The following is a 27788-nucleotide window of genomic DNA, read 5'->3' as shown; positions in this document are numbered from 1 at the left end:
ACTTCTATTCAGTTCAGTTCAGTCGCTCAGTCATGGCCGACTCTTTGCGACCCCATGGATCGCAGCATGCCAGGCCTTCCTGTCCATCACCAGCTCCTGAAGTTTACTCAAACTCATGTCCATTGAGTCGGTGATGCCATCCAACCATCTCATCCTCTGTCGTCCCCTTCTCTATGAGATAAGGAATTATTCAAGAGAGAGAAGAAAATTCTGTATAAATATTTTCCAAGTAAAGAAATCATGAACAAATCAATTTTTTGATATTGTGATATAAAAATGGGTCAGTGATAAATTAAGGAAAATGAATGCCAGATGTGATGAGAACTTGACAATTCCCCTCATATACTTCCTTTCTGCAGAGGCTATGAGGGACATCTCTCCCTGGAAGTGTGGTCTGCGATTCCAGTTCTTCTTTAAGCTATAAACTCCCCAATCCTCAGAAAGGCAGCCTTCTTCAGACTCTCTTCTCAAGAAGGCATGACCACCTCCTATTGTCCAAGAATGGTCATTTCTCTTTCTTCTGCCTGACTTGCAGACCTTTCCCACTGTTACCTCCATCTGAGGCAGGGGCACTAGTGGTCACTCATCCTGGAAGTGGAGAAGAAGGTGTGTTGAGAGCCCAGGTTACTCACCCTGGCTGCTTGTTGTCCCCAGCTGCTCTGCCACTCCACATCCGGCAAGAGCCCAGGACGCCTTTGAGATGCTTTAGCTGCAGTGCTGTCTCCAGGGAAGACCAGACCTGAGCCCCAGAGGAGCCAATCCACTCAGACCCCTGAGGGCTGAACAATTTGTGGCTAGCTCTTGGAATGGGGAAGTGGTTGGAGCAATTAAACATTAATGGAGGAAAGGAGACAGACTCATAGATTCTAAAATACCCCAGCAAGTTTAAATTATCTTCAAAGATGATCCACTTCAATTGCATTTGAAATCCTTCCAAGACAATATTCCTCAATCCAGTCCCCTCTAGGCCAGATTCCAAGATGAATCCTCCAGGAACAGCCCATTTTTGTGGAGTGTGGAGTGATGTGTTGGGGGCCTAGTAGTGTTGGCCGCCCTCAGCCAGAGGTCATCAGGGAACACTTCCTAGAGGAAGTAGAGAGAACTCAGACTTCTAAAAGACCCATAGACCCTGTTCTGAACTCTCAGCTCTCATTCTGGGACAGACTCCAAGACTTTAGGCTTGTAGCACCAGATTGCAGCTGGCACAGATTCTGCCCACACGCCTAGCCTGGGTCAAAAGGAGAAAAATTAGTAGAAACAATATGAACTACAGAGCCATTCAAAACTCAGTTCAAATCCTTCTCCATTTCTTGCTGTTTCTTCCCACATATAAGTTCTGTGTCCCTTCTTTCTCCCTTTCTTGAGAGTTCTCCAAAATAGCTCTGACCTCAGCTTTTTCCTAAATCAGTTTGGACCAATGTCACTCACTTGGAGCTGCTTTCTATGAACACATTTTACTTTTCTCCTCTTTGATTTTGGCTGCACTTTCTCAGCTGAGGGCTTTCCAGGTGGCACCAGTGGTAAAGAACTCAGGATGGTAAAGAACTCAGCAGCAGGAGATGTAAGAGATTCAGGTTCGATTCCTGGGTTGAGAAGATTCCTCAGAGGAAGGCATGGCAACCCACTCCAGTATTCTTGCCTGGAGAATCCCCATGGACAGAAGAGCCTGGCCAGCTACAGTACATAGGGTCACACAGAGTCAGACATGACCGAATCGACTTAGCACAGCACTCCCAGCTGAACTGGGCCCAGTCTATCTCCCATTCTCCTCCATAGGTGATAAATAAACTTAGGAAAAATTACTCAACTTTCAAATCTTATATCAAAATAAATTCATGTTCATTTACCTGAGCTGAGACTTGAGCAGTACTCCGTAATTTTCCTTTTGGTTTTTAAATTGCCACCATTCTTCTCAAGCTCTTTGTCCAATCTGCCATCTTACTTTCAGTAGTTCATATGTTACTGCTCCCAGCTCCACAATGGGAAACAAAGGCCATCAAATGTGCCCTCTCTGAGTCTTGCCTGGTCAATCTGCTGTCTTACCTGCTTCCACTCATACATCTACACCATACTAGAGGGACCATTCTAAGGCATGTATGTTTCATATCAACCCCATCTCCAAACTTTTAACCACTTCTTTGTTGGCTGTCCATCACTTACAACAACAACAAGAAATCTTGAAATGGCAAAGCAGAAACTGAGACACTTTATTTTTTAAGACTCTTTTTGAGACAGTTGTAGTTTCATATGCAGCTGTAAGACAACACAGAGATACCATATATCCTTCACTCAATTCTCTCAAAGTTAACATCTTGTGAAACAACAGTACAATACCAAAATAGGAATACTGGCATTGCTACAGTCATGATAATAAACATTTCCATCACCACAAGGCTCCCTCATTTTTTTTTTCTTCTTTTATGTCTGCTCCCACTCCCCTGTTTCCCAGCCCCCTTTTCATCCCAGGCAATCACTAGTGTGTTACTTATTTCTATAATTTTGTCAATGCAAGATTGCTTTACAGATGAAATGGTATAGTATATAATTTTTTGAGACTGTCTCTTTTCCACTCAGCATGACTATCTGGAGATTTATCTAGCTTATTCCATGTATTAATAGCTTGTGCTTTTTTAAAATTGAAGTATAATTGAGTTACAATATTGTGTTAGTTTCAGGAATCTGAAACTGTACACATCTCTATCTGTTTTTCATCTTCAATTTCTTTCATCAGTTTTATAGTTTTTCAAGTTCAAGTCTGTTACTTCCTTAGCTAGATTTATTCCTAGGTTTTTTTATTCTTTCTGATGTAATTGTGAGTGGGGTTATTTCTTTAATTTCTACTGGGACTCAGAGCATGGGGATTTTTCCTACAGCCCTCTACCTCTCCCATATGCAAACCCTTCTGGTCTTCAAAGTCAGATGCTCTAGGGGTTCATCTTTCTGATGCAAGATCCCTGAATCAGAGAGCCTGATGTAGGGTTTGGGTCCTTTGTGCCTTGGAGAGAATCTCTGCTATTGTGATTATCCTCCTATTTGTGTGTTGCCTTCCCAGGGTTGTGAAATTTGACTACATTGTGTCTCTGCACCTCCTACCCATTCACTGTGATTTCTTCTTTGTATCTTTAGTTGTGGAAAACTGTCTCATAGATAGTTGCTCTGTATGTGCTCTGTATGTATGTCTGTGAAACTCACTCAATCTTGTCCGACTCTTTGCTACCCCATAGACTGTAGCCCGCCAGGCTCCTCTGTCTGTGGAATTCTCCAGGCCATAATACTGGAGTGGGTAACTGTTTCCTTCTCCAGGGGATTTTCCTAACTCAGGGATCGAACTCAGGTCTCCCGCATTGCAGGTGGATTCTTTACCATCTGAGCCACCTCTGTAAACAGTTGTCATTTTGATGTACCCATGGGAGGAAGTGTGCTCAGGGTCTTCCTATTTCACCATCTTCAACAGTTTATTCTTTTTAAATGCTGAGCAATATTGTAGGGTATGGCTATTACCACTGTTTTTATTTATTTATTTTTTTTAACAATTCACCTGTTGAAGAACATTATGTCTTGTTTCCTGTTTGGGGTTATTATTTTAAAGTTACTACAAACATTTGTGTACAAGCTTTTGGTACACATATTTCTTCATTTCTCTGAGATCAATACCAGAGTGCAGATGCTCAGTCATATGTTTGTTGCATGTTCAGTTTTTAGAAACTACCAAAATGTTTTTCAGAGTGACTAGCTATGCCATTTCACATTTCCTCAGCAGTGCATTAAGCATCGAGTTTCCCCACATCCTTGCTAGCATTTGATGTTTTCACATTTGTTAAAAAAAAAAAAAGCTAGCTATTCTTATAGATATATATTGATATCTCACCATGGTTTTAATTTTCATTTTTTACTGGGCTAATAATTTTGAACATCTCATGTATTTATTTGCATCTATCTATCTTTTTCCATAAAATGTCACTTTCTGATTTTTGCCTGTTTTTAGATTTTTTCCCTAAATTTCCAAAGTCCTTTTTATATTCTAGATACTAGGCCTCTGTTGGGTATGTATTTGCCACACATATTCTCACACTCTGTATGTTGTCTTTTTACGCTTTAAACTGAGTCTTTGATGCAGCTGCAATTTTTAATTTTAGTGAAGCTTCATATCAATTATCAATTTTTAAAAAAAAAAAGAAAATAAAATAAAAAAAAAAAAGAAAAAAAAACAACAAAAAAAACAAAAATAAAATGAATCATGTTTTTGGTGTCAAGACTAAGAAAAGCTTTGCTCTAAATACTGAAGATTTTCTCTTAAACTTTTTTAAGAGTTTTATAGATTTATACTACATCTAAAAAGATTTTATAGTCAGGTCAGTGAAATGACTTTGAGTTAATTTATGTATGTATTGAGGTATAATGAACAAATAAAATTGTAATATACTTAAAAGGTAAAATGTGGTGATTATATATACATATATATTGTGAAAGAATTGACTCCCCACCATTCAGTTAAATGGTCACCTCAAATAGTTTTTTTTTTTTTGGTGAGAACACTGAAGTTGTACTCTCTTGGCACATTTCAGTTATACAAGATAGTATTATTAATTATAGTCATCACATTACATGCTAGATCCTTAGAACTTACTTATCTTATAACTAAGAGTTTATATTTTTTTTCATCAACATTTTCCTATTCACTGCCCCCAACTCCCAGCCTCTGACAAAAAGCATTCTACTCTCTTTGAGTTTGATGTTTTTTTCTTCTTGATTCCACATATAAGTGAGAACATGAACTATTTGTCTATCTCTGTCTGTCATGTTTCACTTAGAATAATGACCTTCAGTTTTATCTATCCTGTAACAAATGAACAAATGTCAGAGTTTCCTTCTTTTAAAAGGCTGAATAATATCCATATATTATATATATATGTAATATATATGTATATCACATTTTCTCTCTCCATTCATCCATTGATAGATGCTTAGGCTGTTTCCATACATTGGCTATTGTGAATGATGCTGATACGAGAGTGCAGATATCTTTTTGAGGTAATGATTGCTTATGGTATTTTTATTTTTAATTTCCTGAATAAGCCCCATATTGTTTTTCCTAATGCCTGTACCAATTCGCAGTCCCACTAACTGTGCACATATGTTCCTTTTTCTCCACATCCTTGCCAACACTTGTTATCTCTTTCCTTTTGGGTAATATCTGACATACACTATAACATCCACTATTGTTTATTTTGGTATTCTCTTTATTTCTTACAGGGTCTAGAATGTTGTAAATAATGCTTGAATATTTAAAGTTAAATGACATTTAAACATGGACATTGGGCATGAATTCCAGCACCAGCTGGGAGAATTGGTGGTGATCATCTTTGGAAAGAATCTCAGATATGTGATGCTGGTAATCTCTGGTCATAAATATGTATTGAGAGTAAATCTTTTCTTCTAATAATAATTTTTAAAGCCTGGGGAAATCTCTCTCTCTCAAAACAAACTTATGTGGTGTTCTTATTTCTTGTCAGTCCAGGGTTGGGTAAATGATGTGCTGCTCAGAGGTGGGGGGTAAATGTAATTATTGGGGGGGATGGGAGTTGTCTTGCTTACAGAGCAACCTCAGACACTGTGGCTCTCGTGGGTAACTGGGTACCTAAACTGGTGCCCTCCACTGTTCAGGCCAACATAAACATGGCTGGGAACAGGGCAAAACTTTTATGGTCCTTGGTCCCCAGAGACCCTTGTTCACTGGGAAAGAGACTCTCACTACAGCCAACACTTGCCTGAGACCCAGAGGCCTCTCACGGCAGGGGCTGCCCAGGACCACCTCTCTCAGTTGACTCAGCTCCCCAGGCACCCAGAGGCCTCCTTCTTGAAGTCCTTCCAGGCCATTGGGAAACAAAAGGCAAACACTCTCCCAGGACCCTGGTCTGTGTGAACAAGGAATAAGTAATGGCCATAACCCATTTTTAGTTTGCCACCTTCTAGAATGCAATCGCATTTTTTCTGGTACAGTTTTGAAAACTATGGCCTTTCTGTTGATCTTTCTCCTTTAGTGCATATAATCAGTCATTTCAATCCAAATTGCATCCCATTAAAGTCCCACTTCCCCCATCCACTACACTCCCTTCCTTCATCTTATTTTCCAGTCAGTCCTGCTGGTGTGTGCTTGTGAGTTGGAGGGATGGGGGAGGATCAAAGTCCAGGTCTTAAACTCCAAGCTCCTAGGCTAATGTGATCTAATCAGTGTTTTAAAACAATCCGTGTGTCTTGCTTGCCACAGGCAGAAACCCACAGTCCTATCACCTCATTATCCCTGTAAAGCAGGGATTATTATCTATCTCCTCAATGATAATAATAATAATGAGTATTTATTGAGTTCATACTATGTATTAAACACTGCACTAAGCATTATGCATGGAAAATTGCACATAATCCTCACAAAATACACTATTATTGCCCCTAATAAACTAAAGAGGAAAACAAGCCTCACAGAGAATGAATTGACTTGATGATCAGAATGGTTTGCTCTCTCTGCTGGACTGGGCTTCCTTTCAGAGAGCCCATGCATATCTACTGGGTGGAAATTCCCCATCTTTGAGAGAAGGTTTGATTTTTGGAGAGAGCTATAACGTAGAATCAGGGAATAGGAGGTCAAGCTGATAAATACAGTGTTTGGGCAAACAGTAGGTGTGGCCTCAGGGAAGGGGGCTGGTTTTCTTATGTGGGTCAGAAAGCAGTTCCCAAGGAGTCCCTGGAGAGATTCAGCCTTGCAGGACCTTTAAAATTGTTCCTGGATTCTTAATGTTCGGGCTTCACTTGTGGCTCAGGTGGTAAAGAATCCACCTGCAATGAGGAAGACCTGGGTTCAATCCCTGGGTTGGGAAGATCCCCCAGAGAAGGGAAAGGCTACCCACTCCAGTATTCTTGCCTAGTCCATGGGGTCACAAAGAGTCAGACACGACTGAGCGACTTTCGCTTTCTTAATGTTCAGAGCACATCATATAACTTCCCTGGTGGTCCAGCAGTTAAGACTTTGAGCTTCTACTGCAGGGGGAGAGGGTGGGGAGCAAGTGGGTTTGAACCCTGGACAGGGAAATAAGATCTCACATGCCACACAGGGCAGCCAAAAAGTAAAAAAAAAAAAATAAATAAAGATTGGAAATGGAATTTAGATTTTTTAGACTTTACATAATTTAATCACCATGTTTACAGACTTCAAAGAGATAATGTGATTTAGACAAGGTCACAAGGCTTAGTGACACAACTGGAGTTCTGAGCTCCTAAATCTCATTCCAGGGCTCTGCCCTCCTCTCAGTATGGTGATCAAATACGTTCTTCTTTGAGATAGTTAAACAACAGCAACAAAAACTTAAAATACTTTCTTTAATCTAGATGCAATCATTTCAACATGTTCTTGTTATAAAACTGATGGTGATGTTTTACATTTTTTAAATAATTATCATAGTAAAACATACATAAAATTTACCATTCTAACAAACATTTTTAGGTGTGCAATTCAGTGGGATTAAGTATATCCACATTGTTGTGCAGCCATCATCGCTATCCATTTCTAGAACTTTTTCATCATTTCAAACTGAAATTCTGTTACCCATTAAAGAATAACTCTCATTATCCCCTGCCCCCAGCCCCTGGCAACCTCTACTTTCTATTTCGATGAATTCTACTTTCTAGTTCAATGAATTTTTAGTGCCTTATATAATTGGAATCCTACAATTTTTGTCCTTTTGTGTCTAGCTTATTTCACTTAACATCATATTATCAAGATTAATTCATGTTGTAGAATGTATCATATTTTGTTCTTTTTTATGGCTGAATAACATTCTGTTGTATGTATATAACCAGTATTCTTTATTCATTCATGTGTTGAACACCTGGGTTGTTTCCACATTTTAGCTATTGGGAATAGTGTTGCTATGAATACAAATCTTTGGACTACTTTTTTTAAAAAAAGTTAAAATCCTGGGGTAGATGGAGATGTAGGGGAGACAGAAATGGAATATGAATAAATTGGACAGCAGTGAACAGTGAGAAATTTGGGAGTGAGAGATGGCACACTTTATTAAATTGTTAATATGGTTATTCTCTTAGGTGTATGCAAGTAGTCAGGAGGGTATGATCAGAGGTAGAGCAATGCACGGGAAAATAGAAGAGAATGGAAGTTGTGGGAAGAGACATAGTCAATTTCATCAAATGAGGCTCCCAACCTCATTATTTGGGGTGAGGCCCAATACTCGAATTTCCACTTTCACGGAGCATGAGGACTCCTTTGTTTTTTTTAAAGGAGTCATCCATTTCTTCCATTCTCTCCCTCTCAGACCTGGTCTATGTGCATTGATTAACTGCAAGGCTTTGGAAGCTCTTTTACAGCCTCTAGGCAGGGGATCAGAATTGGATGCTCACAGATACATCATATGCTAGGAGGACCCTTCTCCAGGAGAAAGGCTAAGAGTCTGAGGTTTCCTCCTTCTGAGCAACAGCCTACAGGCTGAAGTCTCCCGCATGGTTTATGCACCATAGTTACCCACAAAAGATATATTCAGTGAAGCTGCTAAGGGAACACATAGGCCCAGTGACTGTCTTCAGACTTTAGCATCTCATCAGACCTGCTCAATGTTACAATGGGAATAGTCCATTTCAAAAAGATGCATTTAGCTTTCTGCACTGGTGAGAAAGAAGACCAGGGAACCTCTCACATAGGATACTATGAATGTGAAAGCAGTAGGTATAACACTTAGCAAAATTTGAAATAAAATTTATAATGTCTCATACCTAAGTTAAAACTCAGACCTTGGATATGTTTGACAGGTACAGAAAACACTTTAAAAAAGGGAGACATAATTGAGAAGATGCTAGGGATAAATAGACAAAAATATTCTCCCTTAATCAAGAAAGAAGCAGGCTGTAGAACATGAAGGTTGGCTGTAAAACATGAAGACTAACTTAGATTTGTTGCTCACAACAAGGGCAGGGTTAGCCTCTCAACACAAATAGTCATTTATCTCATAAGGCACACAGCAGAAGGAAAACAGGATTTACACAGGCTGAGGAAATAAATGGCAGATGTTAAACAGGAAGCAATGCATCATGGACATTAAATAACCGTATTTGGTTATGAAATTTAATTTGGAATCATGGCACGGCACCCACAAAACTGTGTGCCTTGGTTTTCTCAGTGTAAACCTTATTTCTTGCACTGGTAATGGAGGACAAAAATAGTCCCTATGCCATAAAGTTGGTGTGAAGATAAGATAAAACCTATAAAACACTTAGATTTCTGGAACATTGCAACCACTCAAGATATATTCATTGACATTATTATTTAAAGCTGAACTTCCCAGGTAATAAATAGGAAACAATGAGTCTTTGACAAGCCCTGGTATACGTAAATGATCAGTTTCATTTTTTCCATTTTAAAAGTTGTACATGCTAACTTGTACAAATGATAAAAGGTGTACAAGATCTCCATAAAAAAGGAATTAGAAGATAGAAACAGAAGTAAGTCACTAGTAATTTGACCACATTTCTTTCAGGGCATAGATTGTTTTACAAGTTAGTTTCAATCATGTATCCTTATTTTTCTTAACATTATATGCATGTTTCATTTTATAGCAAAGTCTTTAAAGGTCACATAATAAATATTTCCTTAACATGGACTATTTCACATAATATTCCATTAAGTGAAAAGACCATGTCTGAGTCACCAAGGAAGCTCATATTTGAGTTTACTATTCTTTATTTTTTATAAATCAAACCTTGGATGTCAAATACATGATTACTATAAATGATGGTATGACTGATATATCTTATGAGAAACTTATTTTCTGCATTTAGGGATATTTTGTTAGAATAAATTTTCAAAAGAGAGATTACAGCATTAACACTCATAACTTTTAAAAAGCTCTTGCTGCATTTTGCCAGTTGCACCATCAGCTGTGATGCTAAAGCATGTATGTTTCAACACAAACTCCTTTTTCATTGTGAATTCTCATTAATAAAAACTGCTAATTAAATAAGCAAAAATGTTGCCTAATTATTGTGTTAAAGTAGGTTTCTTGGACTACTGATCAAAGCAATTTTTCCCTTGTTTAAAAGTCAAATTGTACTTTTGCCACTCTTCTTTATGTTCTTTTGCTGTTTATTTTCTAATTTTAGCTTTTTATATAACAAGGATAGTAGTAGCAGTGGTAGTGTTAGTCACTCAGTTGTGTCTGACTCTTTGAGACCCCAGGGACTGTAGCCCACCAGACTCCTCTGTCCATAGAATTCTCCAGGCAAATCAGTAGTACTGAATAGCATTTTTACCTGTGGAAAAGAACTATGCTATGCTAAGTCGCTTCAGCTGTGTTTGACTCTTTGCAACGTTAGGGACTGTAGACTACCAGGCTCCCCTGTCCATGGGATTCTCCAGGCAAGAATACTGGAGTGGGTTGCTGCACCCTCTTCCAGCAGATCTTCCTGACCCAGGGGTTGAACCCATGTCTCTTACATCTCCTGCACTGGCAGATGGGTTCTTTACCACTTGCGCCCACCTGGGAAGCCCAGAAAAGGATTATGGCAGCCTCAAAAATTTCATGCCAAGCAGAGGAAGTATTTAGAAGCCAAACCAGAGAAATTCACTGATGTGTTTATGGGCAACTGAGATCGAGCGAGCATTAGGAAATCATTATATTAAGCCATTAAAGGTAAGAATAAATGCAGTGGTAAGGGTCACTTGCCTCCCACAGGCTGAAACTCCCTGTCACAGCTGATCTTAAACATAGCTAGCACCCGAGTTCTGATTTGTTTGGTCTTGGCACCATAAATGATGGGATTGATGACAGGAGGCAGAAGTAGGTAGACATCACCCATGAGAACATGCACAATGGGATGAAGGCTGTTCCCAAAGCGATGCACCACTGAGAGGCCGATGAGAGGCACATAGAAGGCCAGCACCACGCTAATGTGTGACACACAGGTTCCAAAGGCCTTGGCCCGCTCTGACTTGGAAGGCAGTTGTAGAACAGTTCGTATAATCAGAAAATAGGACAAAGAGATGAACAGGGCATCCACACCCATGACCAGCAGAATGGCAGTAAGACCATAGACCACATTGGGCAATGTGTCTGCATAGGCCAACTTCATTACATCCTGGTGCACGCAGTAGGAATGCGAGAGCACGTTGGATTGGCAGAAGGCTAGCCGTTTGATGAGCAGAGGCAGTGGGATGAAGAAGAGGGATCCGCGGGCCACAGCCACCAGGCCAATCTGGGCTGTCACTGTGTTGCTGAGCACTGCGGCATGGCGCAGCGGGTGGCAGATTGCTACGTAACGGTCAAAGGCCATGGCCAGTAGGATGGTGGACTCGATGGCCGAGAGAGCGTGAATAAAGAACATCTGGGTCATACAGGCATCAAAGGTGATCTCCCGGGAGTCGAACCAGAAGAGGGCGAGGATCTTGGGCATGGTGGATGTGGACAAGGCCAAGTCGATGGCTGCCAGCATACAGAGAAAGAGGTACATGGGAACGTGGAGGCTGCGCTCCATCCTTACGATGAAGACCACGATGCAGTTTCCAAACAATGCCACAGCATACATAGAAAGCAGGGGGAAGCCAATCCAGAACTGAGCTGCTTCTAGTCCTGGGATACCAATAAGTACAAAGGTAGCATGTGTGAAGTTGCAGGTACTCATAGCTGGCCCCGAGAAGGTGAGGTCACACTGGCAGCCTGCTAGCCTGTTAGGACAGGGAGCACAATCAGATAGGCTGGCCCCAGAGACCTGGGGACTGAATACACCTTAGCTCTCCTTCCCCTTCTCTCTTCTCTCACTCCTCCAAGTCATTTGGGTTCTTTCATAAAAAGGCTGTCTGAAGCCTCCTGCCAAAGGGGAAAGTGACAGCTCAAATTCACTTATCAGTCACTACACTCAAAGTCCATTTACATTTGTTAAAGGGAACCTGGGGAGAACAACACTCATCCCAAAAATCTGTGCTTCTCAAGTTCCCTGGGAATCATTTTTTCTTTTCTATAAGCATTTACTTATAAGACTTACCATATATCAAGGATATTTACTAGATGCTGAAAATAGAGAGAAAAAAATGCATATTTTTGCCTTTCAGATGCTGTGACACATCATTTGCCTTTCAGATACCTTGCCTAGAGTGAAAGATAGATAAGTAATGAAAATATTAGTATCTCGGGCTGTGTGTTAGGAAAAGATGTGCATTTAATGCATAGGATGGGAGAAGCATCATCAGAGGAAACTCTCTAAAGCAAGATGATCCTTCTGTTCAGTCTTGAAATACTGAGTAGAAATTAAAAAGACAGAGAAGGGAATAAAAGGTAGAGCAAAGAGTGGGGATAGGAAGGTTTTCTATTTTGTTTTGGTTTTGCTTTGTTTGGTTGCAAATTTTCAGGATTCCAGGTCCCCAGGTCTAAGGTCAGCAAGAGAGGAAAGATACAACTGTAATAAAAAAAAGATAGAAATAAACAAACAAACAAAACCCACAAAATAAAAATTAAGGAAAAAAGGCCAAAGTCAATATCTTAAGGTAACAAGGAAACTTATCTGGGGTCATCAAATGAAAGGCAGTAGCTCCCACCAATGAATTCCCTGGAGATGAAGGTGCTGGTAGCTGCCAGGTGTGGTCCCTGTGAAGGCTTTCTCTCTGTTCCTGGCTGATGGGTCCCTCCAATTTTAAAAGTTGTTTCTAAGGCCACTCTCACTGCTACAAAGAGAGCTTGAGTTGAGTCTTGATACTCCTAGAGCTTTATCTTTCTTGGAACCTCTGGCCATGAGTTATTTATATTAGGTGAGTCTTTGCTTTCTTAGGAAACTCAGTGTTGCTCTGCCTCATTCTGTGTTCTGACCTCACCAAATTCTTTCCTGAAAGTCTTCCTCAGTACCCTGATATATATAGCTAATTGTCGCTAAAGAGCTAAAGGCTCGGCTTTCAAAAGAGGTTGTGAATCTTTAGAATACACTCTGCAGGTGACTTCATCAGTGATACTGGGATTAAACTGTTCATCCTCCCCACTCCCCCCCACCCCACCAGGATTCCTCTGCACTCCTAACCTGTGTCCTTTCAGCTGCTGAGACATGCTCTTCTATTTGGCCCTAGTGGAGAGGGTTTGGAGAGGAGAGTGACCAGGTATCTAAAAACACAATATGATAAAATTAAAACTAAAAATTTTTACTTAGATGATCCTCATCTTGGATAAGCAAGGAAGAACAGATCCAGGTTCAAAGATCAGAAAACCCCTCCTCTGATGACTATTTGTTCTCCTCCTTTCACAGACATGTGCCAAGATATTACAGCTACCTCACTTGACAAATATCAGATCCCAGCTTTATCTCCCTCCACTGCTGTCAGAGAATGAAAAGCGTTTTTCAGAGGCATATGCTCACAAGCATGGAGGGTAGCAAGGGGAGCACAGTAATGCTTTTCTCCTTTCTCAGCCCCTCTGATGACAGCATCTGCATGGGCAGACAGAAGGGTCTCTGGTGGCCTCAGAGTCAGATATCTCCCTGACTCTTCTCTCTGCAGGGCACCTTTTCTGCTTTGCTGGTAGCAGCCTAAGACTTAGGGGCATTGTTTCATCTCCCCAGTTACCTATCCCAGAAGACCTCATGCTTTCCTCCCATGTGGTCTGGCCTTCTGCCTAAAGGGACCTCTAGCCAGACCCAGTTTCAGCTTCTCTTTGGGTCTGAGTGTGGCTGTGGCATCTATTCTCACTTGCCTTTCTGGGTGGCAGCTAACGCTCTGGAACACTTCTTCCTCATCCATGAAGATGTGGGTGGGACACAAAGGCTTCCCCCTACCCTGCCACGAGACAGTTTGTAGGGTCTTCAGGGTTCCTTAGGGTGCCAGGGACTATGGGCTGCCTGACCCCAGTGAGGATGCGCTCACTTGAATATGGTATAGTCCTGATGAGAGGCAGCTGAAGCCGACTCTCCCTTTCAGGCACAGATTTATTTATAACTCTGCCTAGGAATCCCGTGGGGATAGGCTATGGGAATACAGACAGAGGGCCTGGGGGCTGTGCAGGCAGGGAGCAATACCTCCATGGCCACTTGTATGTCAGTCCCACAGGCTTCCCACTGCTGGTGGGGGTGGATGGGCGAAGATTACCAGGGGCCTACTGCCTCGGCCATCACTCCCACACTTACACATACAGGGCTCTCAACAATCTATATCTGCCCCTCCAAGTAACTCAAACTCTAGTTAGCCACTTTACTAGACACGGTTGCCAATGTATGCAATCAGGTTCTTGAGCTCTAGGAGTTCATATTCTCTTTATTGAGATAGGCACACAAAAGTGTAGTCCCATAATTCACAATAAGGCCATGCACCTCTTGAACTTCTCTTTTCCCAGTCCCGGCTTTTCTTTCAGTTGATGAAACGGATTTTCAGGTGAGGAAACCACTTTTCATTGCAGCTGTGTCACAGATAAAGCATACACATGACCTAGTCTCTTTGCTTGGGTCATATGGTTCATGAGTTATAATATGGTCAGAGAACCAAGTATTCAGATTCTTTATTTGTTCACATTCAACAAAGTTTTATCAGGCCTGGCATGCTGCAGTTCATGGGGTCACAAAGAGTTGGACATGACCTAGCAACTGAACAACGACAGCAATGTAATAAGAAAAATAGATGCCACACATACATATCTCCAGCCTCATGGAGTGTTCTGGTTAGGGGTACAGACAATAAATGGAGTTGCTATAAAAAATGAAAGAGGATGTTAGGTAGGCTTCAGGAGAAAAAAATAAAGGGAAGAAGGAAATAAATACATCTCAAGGGGATAGTAGAAATTTTAAATGAAGCTATTGCACAACATTACGAAGACTCCCCAGAATAAAAGCATTTAAGGAGAATCCTGGTAGAGTGAGAAATATATCCACGGAGGTATTTTAAGAAGACTATTCCAGGAAGAAGGAAAAGAAACCACAAATAAAGTTCCTGAGAAGAGAATGTATCTGGGGGTTTAGAATACCAAAAAGGCCATTGTGCTGAGGAGAGAGAACCAGGGCAAGAGTAGCAGGGAGATACAATCAGAGAAGTAATGGGCAATTGGATCATACAGGGCCTCATAGGACTTATGGAACATTTAAGGATTTTAATTAAGGAGTCCAAGTGAAATAGTGGCCATGTGTCTACCACCGCTCTGGCCTTTAGGAAAATCTCCAATTCACTGTGAGTTTGTCCCTTGGGTCAGAGATGACATTTGCTCTGCACCCCACCCCCATTTCCCTTAACGTCTACATTAGGCACTCCCGAGGAATGGTGCTTACAAGTTGCCTGGATGGTTGCACAGTGGGGCTTTTCACATGTTAATGTTGGCCCTGTGGGATAAACATCTGTAGAAGTAGTGAGAGCTTCCTGGCTGTCTAGTTCTTCAGACTGAAGTTCCATCTCCTCCCATTTTTAGGACGCTGGGTACCCTCATCCATCTTCTCTAGCCCAAGCATCTCTTTGTCTCTCTCCCCTATCTTCCTGCCCTATCTTAGGTCATGTGTGGAAAGAGCAAACAAAAATTGAGTCTGTGAACCCACATCATGTGCGCATTTTCTCTTATTTCTAATGGTGACTGAGACATGCTCCCTTGATCTCAAGAAGTAAGCAGAGTCTTTTGTGGAGAGAATGCTTACAGTTGAGTCTGAAAAAAGGTGCCATGAAGAAGAAGCACAAAATGATGTAGGAGAACCTGAAAAGGACACCAGACAGACTTGCTGCTGCTGCTGCTAAGTCGATTCAGTTGTGTCCGACTCTGTCCGACCCCATAGATGGCAGCCCACCAGGCTCCTCTGTCCCTGGGATTCTCCAGGCAAGAACACTGGAGTGGGTTGCCATTTCCTTCTCCAATGCATGAAAGTGAAAAGGGAAAGTGAAGTCGCTCAGTTGTGTCCGACTCTTAGTGACCCCATAGACTGCAGCCCAGGCTCCTCTGTCCATGGGATTTTCCAGGCAAGAGTACTGGAGTGGGGTGCCATTGCCTTCTCCGAGACAGACTTGAGACATCATGAAAACATCTCTGAAGGAAAGCCACTTCTACTTGGTCAGAGGGAAGAGAGTGAGGGTGCTGTAAGTGGAGGAGCCTGTGCAAAGGCTTGAAAGTGAGATGGAGCAATCAAGGCTAAGGAAATGCAAGTTGTTTGTTGTGCCTGGAGCACTGGGTGGAGGGGAAGCAATGACTTTGAGCAGCAAATAGAGCCAGGCCACACAGATTTTATGATTTTTTTTTTTTTTCTATCTGGCAGGAAGAGAGTTTAAATGAAACAAAGTCCTTATTCTCAAAGACCTTACCTTTTAATGGGGAAGCTAGAAAAGAAATAAACAGATATGTAATGCGTTACAGCAGGTGTGAAAGTGCTAGAAGTTAAAACAAGGTAGGTAAGGAAGAGAGTGAATGTAAGCAGGAATTGAGGAAAAGGTGGTGTTGTCATTATTATTTTTTGTGGTATAAAGGGCCCTGTAATAAGGGGGTACATGAGCAGAGACCGCATGGTGACAGGGAGCAAATCATGCATCGGGAGGAAGAACATCCCAAGTAAGGAGATCTGCAAGTGCAAAGTCTGAGGATGAAGCATGCTCGGTGTGTTTAAGGGAATATTTGGAGGTTAGTGTGGGTGTAGTAGAGTAAGTAAGGAGGAGTAGTAGGAGATGAAGTTGAGCGATGAAGACGAGTCAGAGCACATAAATCTTTGTAAGGTATTTTAATGACTGTAAATGTTTCTTGGGTAAGACAGGAGACCTCTGGAACATGTTGCACAGAGGATGTGACATGATTTGTCTTGTGTATTAAGATAATCCTTTTAACTACCTTGGGGGAAATAGACTGTACTATAAAGCAAAATCAGGTTCAAAATGACAATGGCTTGGAACATGGTGGTAGCAGCAGAAGTAGTAGAAAGTAGGTGTACTCCAGATATCAACATCTGGAATACCTGGAATAAAGAGTCGTCAGCATTTGCTAAAGATTGGTTGTAGAATGGGGGAGATGGACATGCGCCAGAAATAACCAAGTCTTCTCTCAGCATCTTGAAAGGCAGAGTTTCTGGGTTATAGAAAACTGTGATTGAGAATATTTTTTCATTGATGTGAATACCAGGATATGGTTTGGGATATGATGAGTCTGGAATGATTTTTAGATATCCAAATGAAGATACTGATGCACAGGCAATTAGATATGAGTTTGGACTATATTATAAATACTTATTTGGGATTTACAAGCCTATATATGGTATGTAAAGACATGACGTTAAATTAGATGACCAGAAATGAGAATATAACAAAGAATAAGACAGGTATCAGAACAAAGTTCTGGGACATTTCAACATACGACGATAACAAAGATGAAAATGAACAGTAATTGACTCTGAAAATACTATTGTCAAACATGCTGAGGATTTTGACATCATCCTAACTATAAAGTAGCTGGTACTGTGAATAAATTCCCTGTAGCTATGAATGACTACTTCTACTTCCTTGTTGGACCTTATACCAGCTATAGGGCCCACCATTACTGAGTGATACCAATGTATCATTGAAACATGCACTTTAAATTTTTGAGAATTATTGGATATACCCAGGTTGGAAAAAATAATTAACTTACTAGATTAAGCCATACATGAAATAAATGCTACAAATTAAAACAATTCTAATAACACAACTTGTAATTCCTTTGCAATTCTAGTCACTTTTCAGTTTCTGCTGGGGCAGAAAGTTGAGGGAGGTCAGAAAGAAACCCTGGAATATGCTTAGCTGGGAAAGAACATTAAGTAGAAATACATTTGTGAGGTTTGAGGATTTTGTTTTAGGTTTTTATTTGATTAATTAGCTGAAAATTTCTAGAGAATACAGTTTTATTTTTTTGTTTGTTTGGCTAAATTGTGTCCCCCCAGTACAAGTTAGTTAATTTATGTATGCTGCTGCTCGATGGTCAATCGTGTCCCATTCTCTGCGACCCCATGGACTGTAGCCTGCCAGGCTCCTCTGTCATGGAATTCTCCTGGCAAGAATACTGGAGTGGGCTGCCATTTCCTCCTCTAGTGGATCCAATTCATGTATAATATACATTATATTGTATATACATGTTTATATTAATACAAATATAGCATAGATATATAAATACATATATGGTTTATACCACATACACCATCAAAGTTAAGAGTAGGAGGACCCTGAAGGAAGTCAGTTTGCAGGTGGGAAGGAAGTATGGCTTCGTTACTTACTAGGTATTTAAGCATGTTACTTAACATTTTTGTCCTTCAGTTTTTCTCATTAATAATAAAAGCGACTATCTTATCATTTTGTTTTGAATATAAAAATGTGTTAATATGTGTAAAAAACAGAACAATGACTGGTCAAAGGAAATAATAAATATTAGTTAAAATTATTATTGCAGTTAGAAAATACTACCTATTTCTCAAAAAGGAGTGACTTTTTCATACTGTGTCATCTTACCTGCTGAGAAGTGGATGAAGTAAAAAGAGACAGACTACTGGCAGGATAAACAACAGTTTAGAATAAGCAGTCATTGGAGGAGAAATTCTAGACAGTAAAGCTGCTCATTCCTCCTATTCTAATGTCTCGTCTCCTCATTTGTAAAATAAATGGGTCAGTCAAGCTGATTTTCTAAATATATTTCATCTTTGATTTTAAATATTTGTACATTTGGCATCAATGATCACCAGATTCACTTTTTTATTGATAAAACAACCTAACATAGACTGTTTCTATGATTCTATGTGTCTTTGGAATGGAGGATTTTTATCACAGCTCTGCGTATCTGTTTTGTCTTCACACTGTAGATGATGGGGTTCATGACAGGGGGGATTAGCAGGTAGGTGTTAGCAATCATAGTATGTACATATGGTGGGGCCCATTTCCCAAATCTGTGAACAAAGGACAGACTGATCAGTGGGATATAGAAAATGGCAACAGCCCCAATATGAGAGATACATGTGCTGAAGGCTTTCTTCCTCTCTTCTGGGGATGCAATGCTGAGGATAGTCTTAATGATCAAAACATAAGAAAAGGGGATGAGCACTGAGTCCACACCAACAGTAGAGATCATGGCAGTCAGCCCCACCACATTGTTGATCCTGGTGTCTGTGCACGAGAGCTTCATCACATCAGGGTGGAAACAGTAGGAGTGGTGGAGCACGTGGCTGTGGCAATAGGACAGTCTTGTAAGAAGGGCTACCATTGGCGTGAGTGTTAGTGTCCCCCTGATGACAATGGCCACTCCAATTTGAGTTATTCTGGAGTCTGTTAAAATGATGGCGTACCTGAGGGGGTCAGAGATGGCCACAAAACGATCAAAAGCCATGGCCAACAACACTGATGATTCCATGACAGTGAAGAGTTTAATAAAGAACATCTGTGACAAGCAGGCATTAAAACTGATCTCCCTGGCATTGAACCAGAATATACCCAGCATAGTGATCAGAGTGGATACAGACAAGCCAAGGTCAGTGGTGGAAAGCATGGACAGGAAATAATACATGGGCTTGTGGAGGCTGGGCTGAGTGACGATGGCAAAGAGAACCAGGCTGTTTCCTGAGAGAGCAGTTGCATAGAGAAAGCAGAAGGGAATGGAGATCCAGGTGTGGAAGGCTTCCAGCCCGGGAACACCAGTCAGCAGGAAAATGATGGAAGAGGATGTGGTATTTTGCAAGTTTGACATGATGAATTAAGAAGCACAGAATTCCAAGATGAAATTCTGGAATAACCAAAAAACTTATATTTAAACAGGCAATCCAATTACAAATAATTTTATTCAACCAAAAGCTAACCAGAGATGAAGATCTATATCCTATGTAAATATGAATGGCTGATATAAATTGATAAAATAATTGCAAAATTTCAACTGCTTTAAAAATACTCTCTTTTTTTTTTTTTTGTATTTGTTCCTGCTCATGATTTTTCTTCCCTGGAGCATTTTTCTGGTAGCAAGATTTATATTATGTGATCTTTTCCTCTAGCCAGAGATGACAGAACTAAGAAAAGACACTTGACCCAAGACTGGCTGATCATATTCCATCCTCTTTGGAATATATTCTGTATAGTTGGCATCAGAGACAAATGATTGAGGTTTTGGAGGAGCAGTATTACATTGGTCAAGAGAAGAGAAAGCAGTGAAGCTTACAGATAATTTGGGAAGCCAGAAAATATTGAGAAAGAGATACTTATAATGCAAAATAACATGTATTAAGTGATAATAAATGACTTAGGCATCAGTGCAGTCATGTGCAGGTGACTATAGTATCTAACCTTTCAAATGACCTTTGTCATTTGACCCTTGTCCAGACCCTTACAGCATCTGGAATTGCATTAGAGAGATGGAGAGCTAGAACACAGACTTATTACCTACAGAGGCCTCTGGCCCCCACTTGATATAACATGCTGTCAGTTTTAAATATATTTCTTCAATTTCTTTAAAGACTAGGTTTTCTCCACTAGCAAAGAACAGATTTTTCTCCATTTTGTTAAGACATGCTTCTAAGGAAACACCTAATAGAATCTTACTGCTTTGCTTTGGAGGGAAACATAAAACTTTATTTTTCATTGAGTAAGCAATTGCAGCCTGGGTAAATAGGTCTGTATGAATTGGAAGAAGGGGTATGGGGAAAACAGAGATTAGTATTTCAAAGCTTTTAGAATGGCATATGTGAAAGAGGGTTGAGCCAGAATGAACTTGTAACCAATGTTAAGATCACTGTTCCTTAAGGGAAACTAAGAGTTTCCAGATCACAGTTTCACCCAAAGTGCAAGGTAAAGAATTCCGTATATAAATCTCTTAGTTTTAACAGGAACTTTTAAATTTGATTGATGGAGAATTCAAGGAAAGAAGAGTGTTAATTTACATGAGTTGGTCAAATCAGTGAACTAAGACTTCATAGTCTCTGGCTTAGAAAAATGAGGCTGTCCTCAGAGAACCAATCAAATTACTGTCAGAATATATTAGCAAATCTCATAAGGGAAATGAGAATTAACAAAAAGGGAATATTTATTTAAAAAGGAAATTTTTTTCTGGATACTACTCCCATGGCACTGCCATGGACTTGATCATTTTATAGAAATGAAGTATCAGGATTCCCTAGTGGTCCAGGGGTAAAAAAACAAAACAAAACAAAACAAAAAAAACTGCCTGCCAATGCAGGGGACACAGATTTGATTCCTGGTCTGAGAAGATCCCACATGTCTTGGGGCAAATAAGGTTATGTGCCTCAACTACTGAAGCCTGGGTACTTAGAGCCAGTGCTCTGCAATAAGAGAAACCACTACAATGAGAAATGCATGCCTCTGCTAGAGAGTAACCTCTGCTTGCTGCAACTAGAGAAATCACACACAGCAAGAAAGACTCAGAGCAGCCAAAAATAAATAACAAATAATTAAAAAAAAAACTTTAAAAAATGAAGTATCAGTAGATACTGTCTCACACAACTGGCATGTATTTCACAATTAACTGTGAAAGTTTGAAACATTAACAGGTTCTATTAGCACTTTTTGAAATTAATTATAACTATAGTGATTTCTGAAAAATTCTTTTATAGCTTTTACATTTAATAAGTATGTATTGATCAGGAAGATAAACTAAAAATCTATTAAATTAATGATACTCATGATAATTTATAATAATGGGTTCACATCTCATTTTCCATAAGTCTTTGACCTATTTCTTATCATTTTTCATAGAACCTGGGACTCAGTTTTTGAAGTTAACAACTTTCTGAGGTTACTCGGAAGTAGAGAAATTATGAAAAAGGAATAACTTCAATTCTGTGTACAAAAGGTTTGGGGTATTTGCAAAAGGCTTTCCAAGAAAAACAGTACTTGAAATAATTTCACATTTTGTGTATGTCAAGACAAAGTATTCCAAGCCAGAAACTGTCAAGCCAGAATGAGCTTGTAATATTGCTTATTTGCTCTTGCCTTACACTCTCAGACACATTTCCTGAGTACCTACTCTGGGCACAGTGCTGTGTTAGAAGCTAAGACGTAACACAAACAAAACACCTCTTACAGAGCTTATAATTAAGGGAGAGTGAATGCTGCTGCTTGTAAATAATTTCAATATCCAGCGTATCATGATGAATAATAAAAATTGTTATGAGAATACAAAAGACCTCCGTATATGTCAACTAATTCTGCCTGTCACAATGATTTTCACAATGATTTGCAATGATTAAGTGTAACTTTTGTCATTGAGCTCTACACAATTTTATGAGATCAGTTAAAAAAATAAATTGCTATATGAACAATTTCTCTTTCACCCTAAAGTCTTCATGATTCCCCTTATTTTATGATTCAATTTATTTGCTGTTTGTTTTCTCCCCTTTTCCTTTCTTTCTGCATGATCAGAAGAACGGTTCAGGTTGAAGTGATCTGTGCTGAGCTTGACAGAAGAGAACTTCCTTGAATACCTTCTTTTCCATTGGTCTAAACCAACACTCCCTGCACCCTCTCATCATCCATGCTGGGCTCAGACACAGGGGCTTCCTTATTCCTTTCAGAGCCAGCAACTCCCCCTAAGCTTTTGTTTTTTTCCCCCTAAGCTTTTGATCATCTACAATAAACACCTCATTTGTTCCAGCATCAAACTGGGTGTTCACCGGATTATGTCAGCACTAATGGTACAAAGCAAGCAAAATAACGGAGGTTTGGTGCCTGAGAAAATGAGAGAGATGTCAGGACCTCAACACTGAGAGGCAGAAAACCTCATCTTTAATCAGAGGCCAGTGACACTTATGAAAAAAAAAAAGGAAAATTACCTGTTTGAAAAACCTACTACATGTCAGGCACTGTGTACTAGGCATATGCATATCAGAGGAATCACAGACAAAGAAATACCACTAGTTGTAGAGCTCTTAAATTGAAGAAAGTAGGGAAAACCACTAGACCATTCAGGTATGATCTAAATCAAATCCCTTATGATTATACAGCGGAAGTGACAAACAGATTCAAGAGATTAGATCTCATAGAGTGCTTGAAGAACTACGGATGGAGGTTCATGACATTGTACAGGAGGCAGTGGTCAAGATCATCACCAAGAAAAAGAAATGCAAAAAGGCAAAATGATTGTCTGAGGAGGCCTTACAAATAGCTGAGAAAAGAAGAGAAGTGAAAGGCAAAAGAGAAAAGGAAAAATATACCCATTTGAATGCAGAGTTCCAAAGAATAGCAAGGAGAGATAAGAAAGTCTTCCTCAGTGATCAATGCAAAGAAATAGAGGGAAATAATAGAACGGGGAATTCTTGAGATTTCTTCAAGAAAATTATAGATACCAAGGGAACATTTCATGCGAAGATGGGCTCAATAAAGGATAGAAATGGTATGGACCTAACAGAAGCAGAAGATATTACAAAGAGGTGGCAAGAATACACAGAACTATATAAAAAAGATCTTCATGATCCAGATAATTATGATGGTGTGATCACTCACCTAGAGCCAGACATCCTGGTATGTGAAGTGAAGTGGGCCTTAGGAAGCATCACTATGAATAAAGGTAGTGGAGGTGATGGAATTCCAGTTGAGCTCTTTCAAATCCTAAAAGATGATGCTGTGAAAGTGCTGGACTCAATATGCCAGCAAATTTGGAAAACTCAGCAGTGGCTGCAGGACTGGAGAAGTTCAGTTTTACTCCAATCCTAAAGACGGGCAATGCCAAAGAATGCTCAAACTACTGCACAATTGCACTCATCTCACACACTAGTAAAGTAATGCTCAAAATTCTCCAAGCCAGGCTTCAACAGTACATACATGAACCATGCACTTCCATATGTTCAAGCTGGTTTTAGAAAAGGCAGAGGAACCAGAGATCAAACTGCCAACATCTGTTCGATCATTGAAAAAGTAAGAGGGTTCCAGAAAAACATCTATTTCTGCTTTACTGACTATGCCAAAGCCTTTGACTGTGTGGATCACAACAAACTGTGGATAATTCTGAAAAGGATGGGACTACCAGACCACCTGACCTGCCTCTTGAGAAATCTGTATACAGGTCAGGAAGTAACAGTTAGAACTGGACATGGAACAACAGACTGGTTCCAAATCAGGAAAGGAGTACATCAAGGATGTATATTGTCACCTTGCATATTTAACTTATATGCAGAGTACATCACGAGAAACACTGGGATGGGTGAAGCACAAGCTGGAATCAAGATCACGGGGAGAAATATCAATAACTGCAGATATGCAGAGGACATCACCCTTATGGCAGAAAGTGAAGAAGAACGAAAGAGCCTCTTGTTGACAGTGAAAGAGGAGAGTGAAAAAGTTGGCTTAAAACTTAACATTCAGAAAACTAAGATAATGGCATCTGATCTCATCACTTCATAGCAAGTTTATGTGGAAGCAATGGAAATAGTGGCAGACTTTATTTTTTGGGGCTCCCAAATCACTGCAGATTGTGACTGCAGCCATGAAATTAAAAGGCGCTTGCTCCTTGGAAGAAAAGTTATGACCAACTTAGACAGCATTTAAAAAGCAGAGACATTACTTTGCCAACAAAGGTTCACCTAGTCAAAATTATGGTTTTTCTAGTAGTCATTTGTGGATGTGAGAGTTGGACCATTAAGAAAGCTGAGCGCCAAAGAATTGATGCTTTTGAATTGTAGTGTTGGAGAAGACTCCTGAGAGTCCTTTGGACTGCAAGGAGATCAAATCAGTCAATCCTAAAGGAAATAAGTCCTGAATATTCACTGGAAGGACTAATGCTAAAGCTGAAGTTCTAATACTCTGGCCACCAGATGCAAAGAATGGACCAATGGGAAAGACCCTGATGCTGGGAAAGACTGAAGGCAGGAGGAGACGGAACAACAGAGGATGAGATGGCTGGATGGCATCACTGATGCGATGGACATGTTTGAGTAGGCTCTGGGATTGGTGATGGACAGCGAGACCTGGCGTGCCACAGTCCATGGGGCCACAAAGAGTCAGACATGACTGAGCAACTGAACTAAACTGAAGACTGCCATTTTCTTCCAAGAAGTTCCTCATATTTTTTGCTCTCCATATATTCTTCTTGTGATATAACAGCTATTCCCATGGCTTTAAATAGCACTTACATCCTGATGGCTCACGAACCTGAGATCTAATTACGGCCTCTCCAAAGTTCTGCATTTTAAAAGTTAATAAAATCTTTGAAGCTGTAAGAAGATTTCTAGGCTTCAACTAGGTCATGGAAGTAGAATGAGTAAATCAAATTGATGATTTAGGAAAGGAACTGGCAGTAGTCTGGAGAACAAATCAAAGCTCTCTGCTTAGGGCCAGTGAATAAAATGTGAATAAACTATTTTATCTATACCTGAGGGATAGCTCCACCCATATATCCTCAGATAGCTCAATCAGTAAGAATCAAGAAGATCCTACCCCCTCTCCCATTCCTATTGTGGCTCCCTCTTCTTTGCTTCATTTATCAAAAAATGACATTGAACTCTAGCAGATCATCTGCTCAGAACTGCCTCCCTCATGCACACACATACCACGCATACTCACCATCCACTCACTTAGCCTCAGTATACAAGTCATCATTAAGTTCATATTGATTTTATTTCTGAAATGTCAAAAACTGGAGCCTTAAGAGGATTACATATGGAGGCTTAGTAATAGCAGTCTGGTTGGTTGTGGAACCTTGCGGCTGTATTTCATTCCAATCTTCTTAAATCAGAAACATGAAACTGTTCTTAAAGAACAAAGGAGGGCTAATGAATATGGTTAGGAGAAAGTACAAAAATTTCCTCAAACGAACGTTTTGTGCAGACATCACCAGAAGGTCTGTTCAACCCATCCTCTGAGTCCCTGCTTAGCCTTCATTTTCTCTTATGGGAAAGAAGCTACAATCTCTGTACTAATTTTCTTGTCCACTTTGATCACAGTGATGCACTTCTTCCATTGCACCTCCATGAGCTGCAGTTTGTGGTGATGGCTTTAACTGCTGAATTAGACTATATAGTATTATCAGTATTGTCCAAGTCATTGCCAACAGCATGGCTATTGTGTGACTGATCTGGGTTTAGATCCTTGCTCAAACACCAACTAGTTTTGAGATCTTGTATAGTGACAATAACAAAAATATAACAACAGCTACTGCTCTATGAACATTACTTTGCCAAATACTCTATAGGCATTTTATCTTTTCATCTTTACTATAACACCATGTAGCAGTATTATATTCACTTTTCTGATGAAGAAATTGAGTATGAAAGAAGTTATGAAATGTATACAGGATCACATACAACTAGCAAACATCAGAGTAGGGATTCTAAACCTATTTATTTTTAATTTCAATGCTCAGGCTCTCAAAAACTATTCTCATTGAAACCTACAAGTAAGGTAAACTTTCTTTCATTTGGTTTCCTTCTCTGTAAGATTGAACACACACTGTGTCTAGTACAGTACCTGGCATGCATTAGATGTTCAAAATTGGTATTTTTTTCATTTTTAGTAAGAATCACTGGGCTTTTCAGCCCCTGAAGACTTCTTTAGTTTTCTTGAGCACCAAACCACTAAGTAGGATAAATGTACTAGCAACTGATTAAGTCATTTGACTAATGAACAACAGGATATCCCACCCACACCTGGCAGAACAAAACACCCCTTTTCTGCAGATTTCCTGAGAATAAATAATTTTGTAAATCTACCCTCCACCTCAGCCCATCATCCCATTATCTAGGCTAATTCTGCTCCGGGTGAGGAGACTCTCATCTGTGGGTAGGAAAGTTCGGCTTGCCTAGAGTTGAGCTTTTTCAAAACAACGTTACTTACAGGGCCCACACAGCAGTTTCCTGTCCCTCTCGGGCTGACTCACAATGCCGGGAAGGCTTTAGATCCAGCTGAGGCTGAGCTTATGAGAAGACTTGTTGGCAGACCGGCTGGAGACAGTCTCAGAGCTGAGCGGCCAGCTCCCTGTGGTGTTGTCACTCACTGTGTCTCCAGAGTATGCCGGTTCCCAGAGGACTTCTTTTGCCTCATATAGTCTTTTTATACCTTCCATTAGGCAATTGCATTTTGTGGCTATGTGCTTTATAGGCTGATGTAATTTTTTTGTACTGTGCCCTTTTATTGAAGGATTTCGCATATGAACAGTTTGGAGATATAAGTCACATACCATAAATTCCACCATTTATAGTGTACAATTTAAAAAGTTCTAGTAAATTCACAGAGTTGTGCAACAACCATCATCACAGTCTAATTTTAGAAAATATTCATCACCCCCAAAAGAAACTCCATACTTATTTGCAGTCACTCTAAAGAGGACTTTTTTTAAATGAAATTTTATACCCAACTGCTAAAATGCACCAGCTATTGTGAATGTAAGTCATACTCTGCCCCATAGTATCTGTCATTAAGTGTAGTCTTGTTTTATTAAACTACCCACAGGTAGCTTCTCTCTTACAAAAAATGTTATCCATCTGTACATATTCAGTAATAAAAGTGTCCTAAATTCCTAACATCAAGCTAAGTGCTAGAGATTTTAAAAAAAAGAGTATAACAATAATTCTTACTGTTCAGGGTCTCCTAGTTTAGTATAGAAAGCAGGTTAACTGATGATTTGTGATACTGAAAACCAATGATAAGATTACCACAGAGCATGAACCAAGTGTGGGTGAATATAGTAAATAAAAATCTCAGTCCATCACTGAGGTGTGCAGAAAATAAAGTTTTTTTACTTTTGCATAACTCAACCTATTTTCTGTTTTAAAGTCCCAGCCCACTAGGTGGAAGAAAACTAATCACAGTAATTTGGGGTTCTGCCTACTTGTGTTCAAATGTGGAGGATCTTATATTG

At 39.9% G+C, this 27788-nt stretch overlaps 2 protein-coding genes across 3 annotated transcripts; both read right to left on the bottom strand.

Moving 5' to 3' along the window:
- Positions 1-117: 117 nt before the first annotated feature.
- Positions 118-26900, bottom strand: LOC122450457 (olfactory receptor 51E2). 2 transcript variants are annotated; one of them, XR_006272124.1, is made up of 2 exons: positions 26765-26900; positions 118-171 (listed from the first exon to the last, which is right to left on the bottom strand). XR_006272124.1 is itself a non-coding variant. In XM_043482823.1 (2 exons), exon 2 carries the CDS (start codon positions 11677-11679, stop codon positions 10717-10719), a length of 963 nt encoding a protein of 320 aa, XP_043338758.1. In that variant the 5' UTR covers positions 11680-11722; positions 26765-26900; the 3' UTR covers positions 10518-10716. The 2 variants fall into 2 exon arrangements, 1 of the variants encoding a protein (XP_043338758.1); XM_043482823.1 differs by lacking the exon at positions 118-171 and adding an exon at positions 10518-11722.
- Positions 18738-19682, bottom strand: LOC122450458 (olfactory receptor 51F2-like). Its single transcript, XM_043482824.1, has one exon. The coding sequence runs from the start codon at positions 19680-19682 to the stop codon at positions 18738-18740; it is 945 nt and encodes a 314-aa protein (XP_043338759.1).
- Positions 26901-27788: the final 888 nt, after the last annotated feature.

The sequence above is a fragment of the Cervus canadensis genome, chromosome 11 (assembly GCF_019320065.1).
Source record: "Cervus canadensis isolate Bull #8, Minnesota chromosome 11, ASM1932006v1, whole genome shotgun sequence".
NCBI classification, from domain to species: Eukaryota; Metazoa; Chordata; class Mammalia; order Artiodactyla; family Cervidae; genus Cervus; species Cervus canadensis.
Note: the sequence above shows the minus strand (reverse complement) of the source record. Positions and strands in the feature narration are given on the sequence as shown.

Coding starts and splice junctions, on each gene's coding strand:
- LOC122450457 (XM_043482823.1), bottom strand. CDS start 11,679: ATGAGTACCTGCAACTTCACACATGCTACCTTTGTACTTATTGGTATC.
- LOC122450458 (XM_043482824.1), bottom strand. CDS start 19,682: ATGTCAAACTTGCAAAATACCACATCCTCTTCCATCATTTTCCTGCTG.